At 31.9% G+C, this 2827-nt stretch overlaps 1 protein-coding gene across 1 annotated transcript; it reads right to left on the reverse strand.

The window, feature by feature from the left end:
- Nucleotides 1-1615: 1615 nt before the first annotated feature.
- Nucleotides 1616-2082, reverse strand: LOC149954527 (uncharacterized). Its single transcript, XM_090169943.1, has 3 exons — nucleotides 2031-2082; nucleotides 1801-1943; nucleotides 1616-1741 (listed from the first exon to the last, which is right to left on the reverse strand). The coding sequence occupies exons 1-3, from the start codon at nucleotides 2080-2082 to the stop codon at nucleotides 1616-1618; spliced, it is 321 nt and encodes a 106-aa protein (XP_090026069.1).
- Nucleotides 2083-2827: the final 745 nt, after the last annotated feature.

A 2827-nucleotide genomic window follows, 5' to 3' on the forward strand; every position in this document is an offset into this window, starting at 1 on the left:
AATTCATTTATTTCACATATTAACCGTGATACTATTCAGTATGGACATTATAATTAATGTACTTAAGGTATACTAGTCTTGCCACCTTACCTAGTGTTTTAAGCTCCATGTAAAATGACCCTGTACCATAAAGAAGGTATTAAATACGTTTACACAAAGTAATTAGAAAGGGATTAAAGGGGTTATTTATTGTTAGGAAAACGGAAAATTTATAATTTATTTAGTCTCAAAATAAGAGGGGCGCCAAAAATCCCCCTTGCCCGGGTGAAAAATATTTCTTGAGCCGGCCCTGGGTGTAAAGGAATAGAAATGTATAACATTGTGTCTAGGTTTAAGAAAGATAAAAATGTAAACGATAGAATGATTAAAGAGTTTATGTGCAAAATGTATTCAATAAAATAATTTTTACAATTTATAGCAATAGCAGTTTTTTATATATACATAAATACAAGCATTCATTATCATTTTTCAATATCTTTATGATCGTGCGCTAAGGTGCGAACCCCGCAGGGTAGAATATATCTCTTATCATCATTTGGTGATAAACAAAGTTTTCTAGTATTTAAAGTAAATAGCTCATGCTTGAAACTAGCTATACGCATCATCTCGGCTGACATGGTTTTTTGATTAAAAAGACAACGTTCATAGTCTTCGTGGCGGATGACGTTTCTAATAACGTTCATGGCAACTCCCTTACAAACCTTTTTATGGTTTAAAATTGAATCCTTTTCTATCTCTTCAGCGGTCTTAGACTCCCTGTACAATTTAATAGAATAAAGCTTTGGACGAAGTCCTACAAAGCTTTGAATTAACTGTGAATTTGTCTCGTCTTTAAAATAGCCGAGAGCTTTTTTATTCTGATTAGAATGAAGGAAATGCGAAGGTGGATAATCAGAGAAGTCAAAGCGGTTTTTATGAACTTCAAAGTCTTTATAAACATCATCCGTCTTAATGTTGTACGTTAAACTGTCTGTAAATATTTTATATATTAGTACTATTTAAATATAAAATTGATATTAAATTAAATTACCAGTGTCTGTAAATAATAGTGATGCTTTGTTCCCGTACGTATTTTTTATGAATCCATAATGGAACCGATACATGAGCTCCTTGGATAAATCTAGAATGGTGAATCTGGTAAATATAGGCCGGTTAAGAACAATTTTAGCTCTCTTCTTATGAGCGCCGGCTAACTCTTCATTAAAGATGGTAAAGTGTTCAAACTGCGGGGAACTTGTAACTTTTAACATTCTTTCTGGTTTATGAATCAACTCGAAATTTATATGCTTCCGTAGATTTTCCATTGTTTTTCTAAAGAATTAAATGAAGTAAGGGAAAAAACAGCAATAAATTATTTAAATTGATTTACCCGAAAAAAGAGTTAACCATAAGTTTCCAGAAATTCTTTTCAAATGAGCTCTTGGATAATTTCCTCTGTTCAGTGTTGAATCTAACATATTTTTCTAACCATTTTCCTTGAGTGAAGGTTAGAGCTCGATGAACCTTGGTTATTTTCAAACCTATATCTACATAATATTTTAAATTGCGGAAATGTACTATGTATTTCTCTTTATTATTTAAATTAGGAAGAAGTTTTGGTAGACTTTGATTATCCTTAATATTTAATTTTCCTAAGAGATCTTTGGAGTATGGAGATAGCATGTGTAATAACTTTAGATTCCGCCTCTACTGGGAGATCGTTATGTAAGTCATGCAACTCTGGGGGATATTCAAGATCCACCTGCAAAGGAAATAATTATTTAAAAATATAATATAATAATTATAACACTTGTTATTTACCTCTAAAATGTATCCGTTTTCAACGTTATTGGGAATACTCAGAATATTTTCACAGAGTGTTTGCAAATCATCCTCCTGAACCCACTGGAAGTCGCCTAGCGGTAGTGGTTCACACATAACAGCACCGTACAAATTATTCGCATCTTCAATTAAGTTAAATTAAGTTAATTAAAATAATTAAAATTAAAAAAAATTAAAAAATTATTGTTTTTAAAAAAAATGAAAATTACCTAAATAGCATATATAACTGCTCTCTTTAGAAGAATCATATGTGTCGGGCATATATTTGTTATTCGCTTCAGAATAACGAGTTGAGATCATTGAAATACCGCCTCGAATACCTAAACATTCAATGTAAATACAATAATATTTAAAATATCAAAAAGCGTTACCCTTTTCAATAAATAAGTGTTGATCTATATCAAGTATGAGATCGAGGCGAACATCGGTCATCTTCAAAGCTGCTTGCCAGGCTAAACCTGGTGCGGTGTAAGCGTGAGCGGGATCTAGTTTATAATGAGTTATAGATAATGTTTTAAAATTTTCAAAAACGTCGGCTAAGAGCAACGCATCGCTTTTCACATAGAGGTCTGTGTATTCCCCTACGAAAACCGAGGTTAAGAGATTTGAAATATTTATACTTTAGTAATTTCACCTAATGTTTGAATATTAAACGCTGTCCAAACATTTTGGGCGTGTAAATAATCAGATTCTAAAATAATTTGACTTTTCAATGAACTGAAAAACGCTTTTCTAGATGGCAGCATCGTCTCGTCAAATTTCTTTTCATCGTCCATATACTCGTACGGGTAGACCCCCTTCCGCAAAAGCAGTTGAACTTTATCACTTTCAAAATATTTCTTAACAATCTGAAATTTACTGGCTCCTTCTAAAACGAGATTAGATACTAGAGCATCGAGGCTATCGCTTAGAAATCGATAAGAGTCTAAAAACCGAAATCTCCCTAAAAATAATAATAAAATTACTGTTAAGGTTCAATTCATAATTAAATATATTTTACCTAGTT

The sequence above is a fragment of the Leiobunum rupestre genome, chromosome 3, assembly GCF_980474605.1.
Source record: "Leiobunum rupestre chromosome 3, qqLeiRupe1.1.hap1, whole genome shotgun sequence".
Lineage (NCBI taxonomy): Eukaryota > Metazoa > Arthropoda > Arachnida > Opiliones > Sclerosomatidae > Leiobunum > Leiobunum rupestre.

Coding starts and splice junctions, on each gene's coding strand:
- LOC149954527 (XM_090169943.1), bottom strand. CDS start 2,082: ATGCCCGACACATATGATTCTTCTAAAGAGAGCAGTTATATATGCTAT. Junction 1,944..2,030: donor CAGTTATATATGCTATTTAG/GTAATTTTCATT, acceptor ACTTAATTGAAG/ATGCGAATAATTTGTACGGT. Junction 1,742..1,800: donor AAAACGGATACATTTTAGAG/GTAAATAACAAG, acceptor TTTCCTTTGCAG/GTGGATCTTGAATATCCCCC.